Consider the following 16263-nt stretch of genomic DNA (forward strand, 5'->3'; position numbering starts at 1 on the left):
GTCTTGGATCGGAGGCCACGTGCGTTTTGATAAAAAATTATAATGTTGTTATGCATCATGTAAAAGAGAAACTACTATCCAATTTTGATTCCAAGTAAATAGAATAATATGTAAGAAAATAAATAAATACATATTATTATGTTCACTCAGCAGCCAAAAGTCCACTGGGGTGAGCATGGTTTTCGATTTGCGCAGATGTGAGTGTGTTATGTTGTAGTGTTTTGAGTAAGTTGAGTAGTGTGTATATAGAATTAGAGTTGAGTACAAATGTGGTATAAGTTGAAAGCAAAAATTAAATAAAATCAAATTAAAATTAGGTTTAGAAGAAATCATTGAGTTAAGTTGTTCAATACGGTTTGACCAGAGACGAGGATAGCAGGAGAGGTAACATTCTTTCTTATATAAATTTTTGAGTTTCGTACCCATAAAAAATCATATTTGTTTGTATTTTTAAATTCTTTAGCTGATCTTAGTATGAATTTGTTTTTTCTGGTGAGGTGATCATTTATAAAAATTTTACCTCCTGCAACACCTACGCTCTTACAGTCGACCCCTTTCTTCTTTTTAATGGCCGCAAGTAGTTCGTCCTTCTTCCTTTTGGAGATGAATTTAGCCACCACGTTTCGAGGGCGGGCGTCGCGAGGAGCTGCTGCTATTCCGTCTTGAGAATGTTGGCGAGGTTTGGCTCGACTAATGAATTCAATGTCTTCTTCTTTAATGATTTGTCCAACGTTAGATGCGATTTTTATTAGACTGTCTGCTAGGTTTTCATCCTTATTTTCGGGGAGACCAAAGATTTCAATATTATTGAGGAGCAGCTGCTGTTCTCTTTATAGACCTATCTCTAAACTATGTATCTTAAGTAAAATCATGGAAGAAATCGTATATGACCAACTTTTAACTTATGAAAAAATACTATTATTAGCCCCCACCAACATGGTTTTTTTCCAGGCAGATCTGATGAATCGAATCTAGGACAGTTTACTGATTTTTTTTTCAGCTCTATGGTATTGATTCCATTTACACAGATTTTTCAAAGGTATTTGACAAAGTAAATCACGACATACTATTAAATAAGCTTTTGAAAATCGATGTGTATCGAACGTCATCAGCATCATCGATATAAAATGTACATCAAATATAACAAACACAACAAAATGCCGTCATATTTACCACTGTCAAAAACTATGTAAAACCTTCCATAAAACTAATGTTGATAAACCTGCCCTACATATAGGTAACTCATGTTTAAAAACATGCCCTGATATTGTCTGAATTGAAGTCATTCTGACATTATTTTGGAGAGTTTAATCATCTTTCAGCCGAAATAAGGAAAATTGAACATACTTTGGGCACACAACTCACTTCTTTTAGTTTATCTCTTCAGTGGGCTGAACGCTGGAAGTGGCCGATTTAAATAATTTGGTAGATGGAAGCACGTGGTCTAACAAAATTCTTTCAACGAAAATGGAAGGGTACGAACGTTGTGTAATTATTTCATTTTCCATAATAGGTTACTTTTAACGGTAAATTTTATCACAACAATTGGAAGAGCAGTTGTGTCGCCTTAACGCAAGTAACTATCTTGCTCTCGCAAAGCAAACGCTCATTGGCTGAACGAAAAAGCCCGCTCTCCCGTCAACAGGCAATGAGAGATTTATAAAAAATACTAGAATTTGCAAGCCTTTTCTGTAATAATAGGAGACAATGTTAACTAAACAGTTTTATACAAAGATACTTACATGTTAATTAAATAAGCTCGAATAGAAATAAAATAAGTTACACGTAAGATAATTATGTACTCAGCGAAACTCTGAAAATGTTACAGAGATTTGACCACTTATCTTGTAGAATATTTCTTATTTTAACCAAATAAAAAATATTGCGAAGACGTGGTTTTGGCAAAACGACAGCGGTAGATAAGGTCTCATATTGTAAAATATTCCCTTATTTCTTCATAGCAAAAAAAGGCAAAGCTATTTACGGGAATTTGATATGACAAACAAGAGTCGGAGACGTGGTCGTAATGAATCTTATAAATACGCCGCAAAAACCGGTCCCCGAGCATTCTGCTTCAAGCCTTGGACCGAGCAACATCTACCACTGTCCGCTCTGCCATTACTCGTTTCGCTACCTGGGAACTAACTCGCTGTGTTTGATTTCAACCCGGTTTCCCCCCCCCCCGCTCCACTTCCGCTGTCTGCTGAACCTGCCTGCTAGCCAACCTTGGAGAGGGGATCTGCCATTGCCTACTGAACCAGCCTGCCAGCCAGCGCCCCGCGAAGCCGTTACCGACTGAGCCTGGACGAATGCAAGGAGTTTTACTCGAAATAAAAACCAACCGTCTTTATAAAGGCGTTCTTTTAAAAATGCTAATTACAAATGTCGAATATATCGTCTTTCTTAAGACGCATTCGTTTATGCAAACATATTACAAGAGTCGATATTCTCTGGGTCGAGGGGATCGAACGTTGCCGACTGAGCCAGTCCGCCTGCCAGCCAGCTCCGGAGAGCCTTACCTACTGAGCCTTCCCACCAGCGTGCGGTCCTGCTCACTGGCCCCGATATCGCAGAGCCGTTACTGACTGAGCTTGGACGGATACAAGGAGTTTTACCCGCAATAAAAACCAACCGTCTTTATAAAGGCGTTCTTTTAAAAATGCTAATTACAAATGTCAAATATATCGTCTTTCTCAAGACGTATTCGTTTATGCAAACATATTACAAGAGTCGATATTCCCTGCATTTTTATAGTGTTTTAAATAACTCTGTAACGGTTCAAATGAAATACCTCAAATGCTTTATTTGAATCGTTACAAAGGTAAATGTGTGCTGTTGCTTATATTTTACAGTTTTTCTTGTGCAGGCGAACACGTCCCGTACACGATGTATGTGGAAATATTCTGAGATGGTTATCTTCTTATGTTAAAAATAAGTCAAGCAGTTGCCTTAAAAGGTTACATGTTGTAATTATTATAACTATTACCTCAGGAGTACAATTCAATATGTGCAGGAAACAGTTTCAAATTAGCTTATGCAATGACCATCAATAAATCTCAAGGACAAACTTTTGAACGGGTTGGACTGTTACTTCCTGAACCAGTATTTTCTCATGAACAGTTGTACGTTGCCTGTTCCAGAGTACGAACGCAGTCATCGTTATTTATACAGATTATTGACGGTTCCAGACAAGGGCAAATTCTGACTGATTGGTATACGGACAATATTGTTTATAAAGAGATTTTTTCCTAGTGAAAGTATATAATATTATGTTGTAAATTGTAAAAAATAAAAGTATAATAAATTGTAGGTACTTGCTTACAATAGTTTGGTTTTTCAGGTCAATTTATCCCACATGTAAGGTTTTTCTGCCTAAGAATTTTTTCTTTGAAAAATTTTTAAGAGAGTTTTGTTGTATGAGTATTTACTTTGACAATCTTTTGGTAAGAGCGTAATACTATTTCACCCAAATGAATTTTAGGAATTATCCCAATAAAATAATCCTTAATATATTTAAAAAAAAATTATTTACTTTGACAATCTTTTGGTAAGAGTTTATTATTTCAGCAAAGTTATAACATATATATATATATTTTCAATTTAACTTCGATTTAAAAATGAAATCATTTCGGTGGTATGGGAGAGGAAACATTTTTCTCATTGACGAGATTTATGTTGGGGTGAAGGGTGTTCCTCTCATTGTCCGCGCTCGGGCTACTACATAATGTCTTACTATTTTATATCGACCAATTCATCTAATATCTACTTATTAAATGTAACTGTTGTTAGTAAACTGGGCGAAGCCCAAGCAAGTGCCGCCCGCAGGGCCTAGCAGCAAAAACCCGCGGAGCGGGTTTTTAACTGCTAGTTATAACTATTACCTCAGGAGTCCCTCAAAGATCCCATTTAGGGCCTCTCTTGTTTACATTATATATAAACGACATAAAACGTGTTATTAGTCATTCTTCTTCTTCTCCTATTTTACGCAGATGCCATGAAATTATAAAAACTTATTGACTCCACAAGTGACTGCAACCTGTTACAAGTCTTCTCGTAAGCAAAATTAATCAATATTGCAAAACAATCAACTTTATCTAAATACAGAAAAGTGTAACGTTATTACATTTACACGTAAAAAACAGCCGATTAATTATACTTATAAGTTAAACCCTACAACGAGTAGAATCAATCAGAGATCTTGGAGTACTGCTAGATTCTAAAATGTTATTTAAGGACCATATTGAACATATTTTAGAGAAATCTTATAAGCAATTAGGATTTATTATACGCATTACAAAGCCTTTCACTATAGCACACACACTTATTCTGTTATTACGTAAGTTCACAACTCGAGTTTGCCTCAATCATCTGGAATCCTCGATATCAAACATACATTGATTGTATTGAAATTATCCATTCCAAATTTATTGAACACCTATCGTATCGCTTTAGTGATCATCGGTTTGACCCTACCGCTGTATATAAACGCAGAAAAATTTCTGATACCCTATTCTTATACAAAATCGTGAACAGTCTTGTTGATTCGTCATATCTGCTAGAAAATATTGCATTTCGTTGCCCTGAACACAACACCAGATCGAACGACTTATTTGGAACACCACACTGTAAAGCCAAATATGCGCAAAAATGTTTAATAGGACGTATCTGTAAAACTCACAATGCCTCTAGAGATGTAGACATTTTCAAACTCTCTTCAAAAATCTTCAAACCTAATGCAAATATGAGTGCACTATGAAGTACTTAATTATGCTATTAAAATAACCCTATGAGTCATCGTTTGGGAATAACTAACATAAAGACATTCAGTCAAATTTAAACATTACACTAATTGGGGAAACTTTGCTGGGGTAATAACCATTAATAATTTTTAATTTTTTAATATTTTACTTAGAAATCAATTAAGAAATCAGTAAATGAAATTAAAATACCTAGCTAGAAATAATATAAATGTATCGTCTGTAAGTGGGCTACCCACAGTTTGATAATGCCTTCAGAGGGCGAAACAGCTGTCACGCGTAATAATAATTACACAGCAGAACTTGTTTAAAAATAAACTGTTTTTATAAACCCAATAATAATATTATTGTATATATAAAAAATAAAAAAATAAAATGGAGTTCTACAAATTAAACTTAATAACAATAAATAGACATTTTCAAGTGTAACTTGAGAACATTTGAAACGCAACTTACTACACTGATAATTACATTTTTTATTTTGTTGAATAATCCAGTCATATTAGTTTATTTAATTGTTTTTATTATAATCATGCAAAAACTATATAACTACTAATTGTCTTGAATTGTTTTTATAACATTTTTTAATTCCTTATAATTTTTATTTTTTTATATTTCTTTGTCATTTATAAATATATTGTACAGGTGCAAATATTGAATCAACGACTAGAATTAATGGAACATTATTGATCTAATTTTCTAAATAATTACTGTTAATGCTAAATATACAAATGACTGTTTGTTCGGATTGCTAGTTAAGAGCCTTACTCCTCGAATCGATCTTACTGATCGATCAAAAACCAACGTGAGATGGAACGGGCCATATAACGAATCATATACGAACGGCGTATCATGATACTATGATCTGATACAATAAAATGATTAACTAGATGTACGGTGATCTGATACAAAAAAAAAAGATAAACAAGTAAAATGATTGGTAAGTTTTTAGATTCTCACCCCAAAAACAAACAACAAAAAAGTAAAATGATTAACTAGATCTACGAATCTGATTAACTAGACATCGATCATAAGCCTTAAGTATGGAATAATTCGAATATGCGATGAATAGTCCAATTTCATCTATCCGAATAATTTACAATTTTACAATTTGTTAATGTTTTGAAAATGAAAATGATTTCTGTTGTGTAAAAGATCAGTTACTATTTCAGTCCTGTGACAAAATAATGTATTTCGACACTAAAACACATAAACACTTAATTCCGCGTCTTTTTGTTGCGGCTTTAATAAAAATATAAAGTCGGTAATCGAATGTTTTGCAAAGGTCGCTTTTGTAAAATGAGGAGGCTACAAATACACAAACTAAGTTACACGGCCCAACAAGACGTTTTGCGGTACTCGGTCCTAGTCGCACTGTTTGAAGTAGTCAGGCTAATTAGTATTTAAATTACCACTCCTAGACAAACAACCGACATTCAATTTGTTAACTGAGCGGGTGGTAATCTGGGGGAGCGGGGAAGAGGAGATGTTTCTGCTATCGTGGTACGAGAACACGCCGTCAGATGGAATGCAGGAAAACACTTCTTCTTCTTGACATATAAATTTATTAATTCACAATATATTTGCAGAGGATCTTATTTTCCTCTGCTAAAACTTAAACTGAAAGAAATAAAGGTCTAGTTTCCTCTATTCTTCAGTTTTCCCTAGGTTTACATAAACCTAGTAATTATCTCACGACTGACTGCCTAGGTACGCATGTACCTACCAGTTATTTCAACACTCGCTCCTGCGTAGGTACGTCTGTACCTACCAGTTATAGCAACACTCTAATACTCCCCTTTTTCTGGGAGGTATCTGTATTTAAACTAAATTCTGAAGGACATTTTACCAAAATAAAGATGTTCCACCCGCTCGTTGGCAAACAACATTCTTAACATAAAATAAAATGCACTTAACTATTCTTAATGATACAGACGTGATTTAAACAATACAAATATTTTAAAGGAATTATTTTAAGGGAGATGAAACTTTATTTGAGGCTTTTATTACTATGGGACAGGGGTGGGAAAGGTATTGGAAAATATTTTTAGGCATAATGGTTTAACTAGGGTCATCATAAAATAGAAAGCGAACAGCTCTATTTGAAAGCTGCCGCCACTTGCAGTAAAATGTCACCAATTCTTAAATCATAAATGATACAAACAAGGCAATATGTTTATAAAAATACCAGGCCAAAGAATTGTTTTATTGTAGGGTCGAATCTGCAAATGTGGGAAGCTACATTAACTTTGAAAATACGAACTATGGGAACTGGCCTGAAGGTTAAATTTTATTGAGCAATATGTAAACGTCGCATTCTCGAAGATCCAGGAGAGTTGGTGAAAAAGGGGTGGAATAATACAAACTGCGTCATGATCAGACATCAATTCTAAATTTGAATCCATGTTTAAAATTTAAATACAAACCATTCACTTTTTTCGATATAAATTACACACTAAACACTTATATTGGTATAGCACGTGACTAACATTGTTACCAGCAGCTAACGCTGTATAAATTAATTTCAAGTACCTCCAACAATTGAATTTGGGGGCCACCTCTGGGCTGGAGCCCCGAAATACCTGATAAACCGACTTGATTCTATGCAAATTAGGACATTTAACAATACGTTGTAACAGACTGCTCCATGATAACTCAACACAGTGACAATTCAACACATTTTTTAAAAGTGATATAAAGTAATTAGAAACGATGAAATGTAAAGTTAAATCTAACTAACCTAACCTAACCTAACCTACTTAACCCAGTTAATACAGTTTTTGTTTCATCATTTTCCATGACTTTATATAACTTTTTAAAGATGTGATGAATTATCATTGTGATGATATATCCGGTCACCGTAACAGACATATTGCCATTTCGAATACAAATGCAATTTATCCATCCTGGGTCTGTTCTACAGGTATTTTAATAGAGCCTGACCAAAGGAGTTAGCAACATTGGTCCCCTGTCGACGTTGGCTTCATGTGAACAGGTCTGCTCGCCTTTGAAAGGAACTACCATAATCGGTTTTCCCTCCTTTATATAATCCGGGTCTTTTCAAGACCTACATAAATAATTCCCTTCCTACAACCCCTCCCTTAACCTGCCTCACAACGTTACCGAATATAGTGGCAATATAGTTCCACTGTGCAAACAGGGGCGCTATTTCTAGGTGAAACATATAATAGGTAACTATTGAAGACAATATTAGCCGCTCTCAAACGAAAAATCGAAACAGAAAAATCAGAATTGTCTCATATTCGTATAATTTTTCAGTTTAAAATTTCATTTAAGAGTTGCTGATATTGTTTTCCATTGAAAACAATTTGAGGTTTTGCTCATTATGTTATTCAAAAAATAAAAATCAAAGATATAAAATGAAAATAAGGGAAGTAATTATTTTTAAATATAAGTAGGAACTATAAACTAAAATAAATATTCACGTATATGTATGTGTATAAAAACGGAGAGATTTTTAATACAGACCTCTTCAAAGGGCAATTAGTCGCTTATCCACTGTGAGTTGAACCTTGGCTCGCCCTACTGCCAGTCAAGTAGCCTACCTATCAGGCTACCACGTATAAAGAAGAATAAAAGAAATGCGATGTGAGAGTGTTATGAGCGTGATCCAAAAGTCTGACCAGTCTTTGCCTAAATTTCAAATACTTACTGAAATTCGATTCATCATTACAAGATGTATGTTTCGATCAAATGGAAAGGCGATTTAAAAAGATCTGAGTCAATGGCAATATCTTATATAGATTTTTATTCAAATCTACATGGACGGCATCGATGTGTGTGTTATATATTTAGTTAACAGTAACCTTATCACGCTTTTGACTGGACACCGGTTCTGAACCTATGCTGAAGGAATCAATGATGCTAGTTCTTCGGAACATCTTTCATTGATGTGAGAAACGTTTATGTTTTGAAAACTACAATCTGCCCGTCAAATGAGAGAAATACATCAAACGAATTGCTCGTTTTTTCCGCAATGCTTCGATTTATTCAGGTGCAGCATAATGTTTGAGAAACAGGAAAAGATACAGTCGCATCTAGGAAATTACGCATGCAGTATTATGTCTTCAATGTCAGGCTTACCTTGTGGTTTCCGACAGCATGAGCCCCGTCATAGACCAGCAGATGGTCGTTGCAGTCCAGCTGCAGCATGTCGAAGCGCAGCATGAACCTCTGCAGGATGGAGTGCGTCTGGAAGGTGATGACGCAGTCAAGGTTTCGCTCGTTCTGCGACCACAGCACCGCGCCGTCTATCTTCCTGTACAGCTGCTGCAGGAAGTGGTTCTTGCAGAGCGATTGCATGTAGTCTGCAAAGAAGGAAAACAGTGAAGTTGGTGACTGATCACAATCTTCTGAATGAATGAAAGATATAAAGACTGAACTAAGACTGAACATATGAAAGGCAACAACGAGCTATCCCAACTTCGCAGGACCAATAAATTAGCGAAATTAATACGGCCAAATCAAAAGATCATTAAAAATTTTACAAACTTATATCCCTAAGACGATTCACAACGTTGTGTAATATGTGAAATCGGGCCGCTAACAATATCACACCTTATGTAGATGGCGATAAGGTTTCAATTCCCGTTTAACTTATATTACTATTTATGCTAGAAAGAACATTTCCAAAAAGTATGATTTATTTTATTTTGCGAAGTTCAGGAACAAATATTTTAAAAAAATTTCTACCATTTTCTAAAAAACTTATTTTGCCACGTTCTACAAAAAATTAATGCACAACAAAAAAATGTTCGTAAGTAGGAAATTTTGAATTTTTAGTCGTTTTTCTAGGCCTGATACATTATTTTTTTTCTGGGCTTTAATAAAAAATTTCAATACTTTCAAAGGCAAATATGTGTTTTACTTGCAGTATTTTAAGTAATTTTAAGCGATCAAATTTTTAAGCCAACACAAGAATTTAGATTACTTTGTAGTGCTTCGCCTCAAGGGAAATTCAAAAACATGGTATCTGGAGGACAAGGTGCGATAACAAGCTGTAGCAACCATTTGAATAGCCGTCTTAAATTAGATTTATTTGGATTGCTCCACTGGGCAGGCCCTTTGAAGGTATTTGCAAGAGGCGGTCAGGACTTGGTCAAAGGATTGCGGTTGTAGCGCTATGATGGTGATTTCTGATTTTGGGGCTATGTCAAGCGTATTTATACAAGAACTATTTCTCAATGGAGAAGCAGCCCTTAAAGTAATAGATGAACATAAAAAAATTAGCGTTTTGGATTTCAAAATTCTATTAAATAAAAGTCAAAAATAACAACAAGAATATGCAGAATGGTCAATAAGACAGTGCAAATTGTAGTAGAGTAGGTAGTTTGTATTCTCTTAACTAGTAAAGACGTTCCGCTAACCTTGTATTCGGTCTAATAAGAATATTAGTATCCCTATCGGAGTAATCATTGGAGCTACCTGATCATCCATACACAGTAATCATTGGAGCTACCTGATCAATCACACACAGTAACCATTGGAGCTACCTGATCATCCATACACAGTAATCATTGGAGCTACCTGATCATCCATACACAGTAACCATTGGAGCTACCTGATCATCCATACACAGTAATCATTGGAGCTACCTGATCATCCATACACAGTAATCATTGGAGCTACCTGATTATCCATACACAGTAATCATTGGAGCTACCTGATCATCCACACACAGTAACCATTGGAGCTACCTGATCATCCATACACAGTAATCATTGGAGCTACCTGATCATCCACACACAGTAACCATTGGAGCTACCTGATCATCCATACACAGTAATCATTGGAGCTACCTGATCATCCATACACAGTAATCATTGGAGCTACCTGATCATCCATACACAGTAATCATTGGAGCTACCTGATCATCCATACACAGTAATCATTGGAGCTACCTGATAATCCACACACAGTAACCATTGGAGCTACCTGATCATCCATACACAGTAATCATTGGAGCTACCTGATCATCCATACACAGTAATCATTGGAGCTACCTGATCATCCACACACAGTAACCATTGGAGCTACCTGATCATCCATACACAGTAATCATTGGAGCTACCTGATCATCCATACACAGTAATCATTGGAGCTACCTGATCATCCACACACAGTAATCATTGGAGCTACCTGATCATCCACACACAGTAATCATTGGAGCTACCTGATCATCCACACACAGTAACACACAGAAAATACTTAACAAGGTAGAAGAAGGCAAAAAATTGTAAATTTAATATACTTGTTTTTACAAACAGTTTGTTGTAAATATTATTGTTTGCGATTGATTACAAAAACAATAAGAGGTAACGGTCAAAAGTCATGATTATAAAATGGATCTTTCTTTAATTTTATTTGTTGAACGCCCATGGGACTTTTACAAGCACAATACACGTCGAACACTAATAGGGTTAGCATAGGAGTGGGAAGGTATATTAGTCAGACATTGCAAATACAATACTAGTAACTAAAAATTAAACAAAATCACATATTATCAGATGGATTTAGAACTAACGATTTTTGCTGAAATGCAGAACGGAGAGGTGTTGAATAATATATGTCGAAAAAGTCTATATTATGTTGGTATTGGCAGTTTGGTAAAAAGGCGTTAATAGTGAGATACATGAATTGTTTGTGTTGTGGTTTCGAGCAACAGTGAACTCGAGTACATCTTACAAGAACACGGATTTGTGTTGCACTTGAAGGTAGTATACGAAGTGATTCAGTACTTTAAAAAAGTTTTCATGAAAGAAAGTATCGGTAGTTTTAGATCAGCCTATTAATCAGTTATTTACTATTAATGTTTTGTAGCATATATCATTTACAGATTGTCTAAACGTGTATTGAAGTTTAAAGTTTACCTATAAATATGAACGAAGCTACTAGGCAATTTTTAGTACGAAAAAAAACATAACAAATAATATTTAACTTGTTATTTATGTTCATACGTCCAAAGCATGAAAGCAGGAACTTATTTAGAAATAAAATCACATTCGATGCAATGTTTTTTTCCGTGAAATGCGTGGATATTAAATGGTTGTAGCACCATAAAAACCAGTTCAAACGTAAAGGAAAAATATTGTATCAAAGAAAAATATTCTGTAATGGCTATAATGCTACATTAAGCTCTGGAACTTTATGCCAAGAAAAAAGGTCATACAAACTGGCAATGAATCGCGTTGGCAGAGGTAAAACTTTCGGCGAAACAAACTTACAAATAGCTTCAGCATGCTGCCAGGTTTATTATAGGAGAAAAAAACGTCAAAGTATGACCATCATATTGCGAAAACGTGTTTTAGAAATAATGCTGTAGTTTTTTTGACGAAATGCTTGCTCATATGGCGAAAAATTGTACAAATTGATTTATTTTTAACTAATTTCTATTAAAAATACAGTAATGCACGGAGAAAAATGAATTTAGCTGATTTATTTTAAATTTCCTCAAATTATTGGTAATCCGGATAAAAACGAGACTGCAGGCCGCTCTCAGATAAACTTTTAATAAATTCGTAATAATAAGGGAACATATGTACTTTCGTGCACTCTTCATGCACTTTCGTTTGTCTTAATAATATATAAAGAAGAAATGGTATTGGTAAAAACAACACATTGGTATTTTCCTAAAAAAATATCAGGTTACTTATCAATTCATTCGTTAATAACCGGTTAAAAAAAATTTTGAAGAGATTCTTAATAAATAAGCAGTATAATTATCAAGTAATAAAATTACCCCTTTAATAAAGCCTTCAGTGCTTTGGTGGCTTTTGTTTGAAGGGTGACGTAAGAAATAATATTTTTGGTTACTATTAAGTAAATTGTTTTAAACTCCTTTTAAATATCCAAAAAATGTGAATGTAATGCTGTCTTAACTCTCACTCTCCTCGAAGGTTCGATACGGCTCGATTTGGTAAAGATCACATTCGTAAACCAATTCATCCAGTTCAATCACCCCCACGACGGTAAACAGTTCAATACTCTACCCTTCCTCCACCACCGTCTACCGTCTGTACTAAAACACTACAAATAACTTAAATTCGCCAGAATAGTTGCGTGTTTACCTCATCTATATCTACAACCCCATCAAACAGTCAATAGAACTAATTTCACATAGGTAACCACTTCCTGACATGTACAGTACAATACAGGCTAAATCAGCTAACAAAAACAGATAAATCAATATACTATGTACATATGCCTAATTATTTTAATTTTATCAATAGGTACATATTTACTTTACCTAATAGAATAGTACCTACGTATGAAATAAAATTGACGGTGTTCATAGCGTTAAATGCCCGGCAAATATTATCACAGACAACCTGAAGGAATATTAACGATATGCACGGAGAAAATTGACATTGACAATTGAAAGCTGACTTATTAAAATTATATTAAAAACGGGATCGCAGGCCGTTTCTTAATATAATTTTAGTACATTCATAATATATCGGTACACGTGATAATGCAACTACGTTTGTCCTGATAATATACAATTACGAAATACGAAAATATTAGAATTTTTATGAATATGTGTTCCGTGGTTCCAACATCGTGATAAAATATTTGTGTGTTTACTGTAAGTTTATTGGAAACCTATCAATTCTTTTGTTGAAGGCCTGCAATCTCGTGTTTAACCGGATAAATAATCATTTGAAGACATTATTAATAAATTAGCAATATTTTATATCGGTAAGTTTTCTTAGGGTTGACAGATAGAAAAGTGCGATATCAGTTAAAGCAGATATCTTGTCAATGTTTTATCACAGCTGCAACACAAACGTCAAAATAATACCAATGAACACATTTTCCAGATCTCTGTATACATCAGTGGGTAAATTTTACTATAGGAATCTGAAAGGCATAAGCCAACACGTATTGTTAACTATTCCGCGTACCGATATACTACAGCGGTACAGTAATGTTCCTTTAGTGCACTCTTTCATATAATTTTGAGAAGCTCATAGAACAGACTACGCCAATCCAAAAATACCATCATTACTGCAATGACTACCCGGAAGGAGCCTCCCTGGCCATCTGGAGACAGGTGACGATCAAAAATATCCTCCATTTTAAAATGAATGTATTTTTTTGATATTTTGCATTATACAGGGTCCCGAGGGTAAAGCGCACAAACTTCAGCAGGTGATTCTACATGATAGCACAAGTTAAAAAAATGAATTAATTTTTTTGAAATTTCGGCATTTTGGTAGTTTTCAGATAAAAAAGTTGAGCTGTTTGTATAAAGAAAATAACATTCTTCTATGTAATTTGAGGGCCTCCGAGGTCGAGGGATAAGGCTCTTGACTATCAATCCGAAGGTCGCGGGTTTAAATCCCGGCGTGCGCAAGTAAATTTTATTTGATTAATGTGTTTTATTGTACAATTTATTAATATAAAAATAATATACAGTATGATTGCAGCGCGTTCCTGAGTAGAAGATACTTTCAGTATCGCCCTGATGTATGACCGCCATTCTGTGAGTAAACGTTGCTTGAAATGGCTTTCACCGTGTTTGGTGACTAGATCTGAATAGGTACTCCTCCACCTTCCTCTTTCCACCTGCCTCCCCTAACCGCCACCTCCAACCTCAAAATATACCCCAATTGGGGATGCCATAGTCTCGCTGGCTCCAGACGGTTGGGAGCAGTTGGGACTCTTGTGCGGTTTAGTATTTAATAAAAATGACATGAAGTGGTGTTAAAAATATATTATTGTATTGTAATGTATGACAATTATTGCGTTAAAATACACAACGCATAGGATTCTGGACACCTTGTGGAGTAAGAATTATTATTATTATTATCTAAACAAGTTTTAAGAGCCACCTTTAGTTTGAACAGAGGGTTATAAGGGTGGAATATTTAATTTAGCTCAGAACTTAACATCCCCCAGTTTATCTCTGGTCTGGAAATATATCATAAAAGAGGGTATGTATCGTTATCACAAATCTCTGAAGCGATGCTGTGAGATTTCGGAAAAAAATGCTGAAAAATTCATTGCAGAGATATATTCGTACAAGTGAGTTCAATTAATTTCACAAAATGTTTCAATGCAAAAAAACTCTTATGAGAACCTTCGAACATGAAGGTAGGTAATAAATATTTATGTTAAGTATTCAGTAAACGTACATATGCATATCTCCTGATAATATACAATTACAAAATACGAAAATATTAGAATTTTTATGAATATGTGTTCCGTGGTTCCAACATCGTGATAAAATATTTGTGTTTTACTGTTACTTTATTGGAAACCTATCAATTCTTTTGTTAAAGGCCTGCAGTCTCGTGTTTAACCGGAAAGAAATCGTTTTTTGCCCTACATAAGGCCTACAATTCCGTTTTTAATATGAATTACCTATAATTTGAAGAGATTCTTAATAAATTAGCAATAGTAATTTTTCTACGTAGAAATACACTCTTTAAATTTTTAATGTATTTATACATTTTGAATCTTGACTAGCCCCACAACATGATTTTAAAAACGCGTGTAAATAGCGTTGCGAGCTGAAAATTGGTGTGACCCAGAAATTGTGCACAGAAAGACAGTCATCGTTCGAAAGCTTTTAGTAGTACATACCAACAGATATTTTTTGCAGAATAAGACATTATATAAAAATTTAAAAAATGCCATTAAGAATTCTAAACCACAGCTATAAACAAGTGATTGGATAAACACAAATAATAAAACTCGATATTTTTTACCTATTATTCAGAAAAGGGGGAATCTACGGAAATTTATTAACAAAGTAAGAGAGTTTACTGCTGTATCGTTAATAGGAAAAACCCGGCCAGCAATTTATTGCTTAGTTAATTTAAATTGCTTGATTTATTAACAAGTCAAGTTCTTTGTCAGCACGTGCCAGAATTATGAAGTTAACTGCTTGAATTATAACCGCACCCCGCCGTAAATTTTATTTCAAATAATTTCAAAAGCTTTAAAATTGTGCTACAAGAATTTTAGAGACACTTGACCTCTCGTTTATAGTGTTTATTAAACTGATACATAAAGCAACGACCAAACCTAGGAAGTGATTGCGAAATTTGTCTTAAGAGCTAACAGTTAACAATGAAGTGCTGATACCAACCCTGATGTATGGCGTTGAATCATGGCAAGTAGAAGGTTGAAAAGGGTTGACTGCATACATCGAAATGAGATCCCTGAGGCGTATGTGTTGTAAAAAAAACTTTAAAACTATTACTCATACAATGGTTGATGTTGCCATTCAAAGCATGGTCCTGTAAATGATCCGCCTGTACCGAATATACATAAATATACATCACTTTTAATCGACAATAATCTACATGTTTCAAAGTTTCTTCTTCAGGATTATGAAAGTTAACGAGTTATTTCATTACCCTGACGAAAGAGACATTGGCTTTGAAACATATAAATTATTATACAAAGTATTTCATTTTCATATAATTAAAATGACGCCACAAAGTAATTTTGCAACTATTGAAGAAATAATATGTGT

General features: G+C 34.5%; 1 protein-coding gene across 1 annotated transcript in view; it reads right to left on the reverse strand.

The window, feature by feature from the left end:
• The window catches only part of loaf (low-density lipoprotein receptor domain containing lost and found), a 227141-nt gene that overhangs the window by 80370 nt on the left and 130508 nt on the right, over window positions 1–16263 (reverse strand). Inside the window, exon 2 of the mRNA XM_089630968.1 lies at window positions 8862–9085. Within this exon, the coding sequence (XP_089487094.1) occupies window positions 8862–9085 (224 nt within the window). The remainder of the gene's footprint in view (window positions 1–8861; window positions 9086–16263) is intronic.

Source organism: Hesperophylax consimilis, chromosome 4, assembly GCF_061612785.1.
Source record: "Hesperophylax consimilis isolate HC1 chromosome 4, BYU_Hcon_1.0, whole genome shotgun sequence".
NCBI lineage: Eukaryota > Metazoa > Arthropoda > Insecta > Trichoptera > Limnephilidae > Hesperophylax > Hesperophylax consimilis.